We start from the raw sequence: 1,900 nt of genomic DNA, 5'->3' as shown, positions 1-1,900 counted from the left end.
TGAGAGAGGACACTAAGGAAGAATTGTAAATTTTATTAGATGTGATATTGGCATTATGATTATATAAGCAAACATTCATATATTTTAGAGATGCAGATTAAGTGTATAGGAATAAAATGGCATGCTATCTTTAAAATACTTTGGCAAAATAAATTTTAAAAAAGGGATCAATAGAACAAATACAACAAACTCTTGATAATTGTGGATTAGGATGATTGGAATATGGGGTTCATTATACTATTCTCCATACTTTTAATTATGTTTGCCATTTTCATTTAGGGAAAAAAAGGATTCCTGATACCTCAGATACAATAGGCGACGCCCTGCCCCCTTCACCTGTTTGGCTGCGGAGAAGATGACGCTTTGGACGGGGGGCGTCCCCTGCGCCCTCAGGGTGGCGTTGGCTGTGGGGGAACCAGAGAAGGGATCTACCCCGACCCCAGCCCCTCTATCTGCCCCCTCCCCAGGCAACCCAGTCTCCCCCATACCAAACACCGAGATGTCCACGTTGATGTAGGCCACGGCGCGCTCCTGCAGCTTGCAGAAGAACTCCTGCGGGGAGGGGCGGCGTCAGCCTGGCCCTGCCCGGCCCGCGATTCCCTTGATCGCCTGCCCTGGAGGCACACTCACCTCCGTGAATTCTGTGGAGCCAATGAGACCAAACTCCTCTGCCCCCCAGCTCGCAAACACTCTGCTGTCTAAAGTTCAGACTGTAACAAATTAAGGGCTTAAAACGACATCTATGTACCAGATCACCATTCTGTAGGTCAGAAGTCCACCAGCGTGTGGCTGGGTTTATTGCTCAGGTTCTCAAAACTGAAATTAAAATGTCAACCAAGTTGACATCTCATTAGGAGCTTGGAACCCTCTTCCAGGCTTACCTGGTTGTGACAGGATTTAATTCCTCGTAGTTGCAGGACTGAAGTTCCCATTTATTTGTTGGCTGTAGTCTGGGGTTATTCTCAGCAACTAGAGACCACCTGCCTTCCTTTCCATGTGGCTCCCTTCATCTTCACAGCCAGCAACAGCACATCTAATCATGCCTGTTTCAAATCTCACTGACTTCTGTGTTTCTGATCTCAAAACCCAGATTTGAATGGGCTCTTGTGATTGGGTCAGGCCTACCTGGATAATGTCCCTATCTTAAAGTCAACTGATTTTAGAACTTATTTACATCTGCAAAAATCTCTTTGGCCATATAATGTAACATATCCACAGATTTCACTCACCCTCAAATGGATATGGGTTGCACAAAGGCAAGGGTCACTTGGGATCATCTGAGAATTCTGTCTATCACACAGTTGGTAACAAGAGTGAACCTGAGGTAGAGCAGGGGTACCCCACAGGGACTTGTGGGCCACACGGCTGTCTCACAGGTTCCCCAAAGACAAGACAGATATTTTGGAGTCAAGGGAGGGCTTGGGAGAGAACTAAGGGAAAGACCAGGCCTTGATGTGGGCAGAGGGGAAACTCGAGGTCAGGGAAGCATAACTAGGGAGGGGAGAGGGGTTGAGGGAGGAGGCGCCCAGCTCACCTGCCTGCGAACATACCACCAGGCTCAAAGCCCGGGCCCAACTTGTAGTCACAGCCCAGTGCTCCCTGCCAGTCAGCCTGGGCTGAGGGTCCCTGGAGGTTACTGGGGAGAAGACGGAGAGCCTCAGAGCGAATATGGGTGTGGGGGCAGAAATGTGGAGGCCCTTGGATGAGGGGCAGGAGACCCCAGGACACAAGCTCACCAGAGAAGGACTTTGGCATCCTCGAAGCCAATGGGCTGAATGGGAATTGGGGGAAATCCGGAGGCAGTGGCTGGGTCCAGGCGAAAGGAAGAGGGGTTGGCTGGAAGGTAGGGAGTCAGGGGGTCCCCAAAATACTCATAGTAGGAGCCTCGTTCCCCCCCAGA

At 49.8% G+C, this 1,900-nt stretch overlaps 1 protein-coding gene across 1 annotated transcript in view; it reads right to left on the bottom strand.

Moving 5' to 3' along the window:
- Positions 1-1,900, bottom strand: part of NAALADL1 (N-acetylated alpha-linked acidic dipeptidase-like 1) — a gene marked incomplete at its 5' end in the record, with an annotated part of 13,132 nt that overhangs the window by 2,669 nt on the left and 8,563 nt on the right. The window contains 5 exons of the mRNA XM_015568974.1: positions 337-404; positions 489-552; positions 631-698; positions 1,551-1,636; positions 1,737-1,771. Of these exons, the coding sequence (XP_015424460.1) occupies positions 337-404; positions 489-552; positions 631-698; positions 1,551-1,636; positions 1,737-1,771 (321 nt within the window). The remainder of the gene's footprint in view (positions 1-336; positions 405-488; positions 553-630; positions 699-1,550; positions 1,637-1,736; positions 1,772-1,900) is intronic.

This window comes from Myotis davidii, unplaced genomic scaffold (genome assembly GCF_000327345.1).
Source record: "Myotis davidii unplaced genomic scaffold, ASM32734v1 scaffold425, whole genome shotgun sequence".
NCBI lineage: Eukaryota > Metazoa > Chordata > Mammalia > Chiroptera > Vespertilionidae > Myotis > Myotis davidii.
The sequence above is the reverse complement of the archived record's forward strand: the minus strand, read 5'-3'. Positions and strand labels throughout refer to the sequence as shown.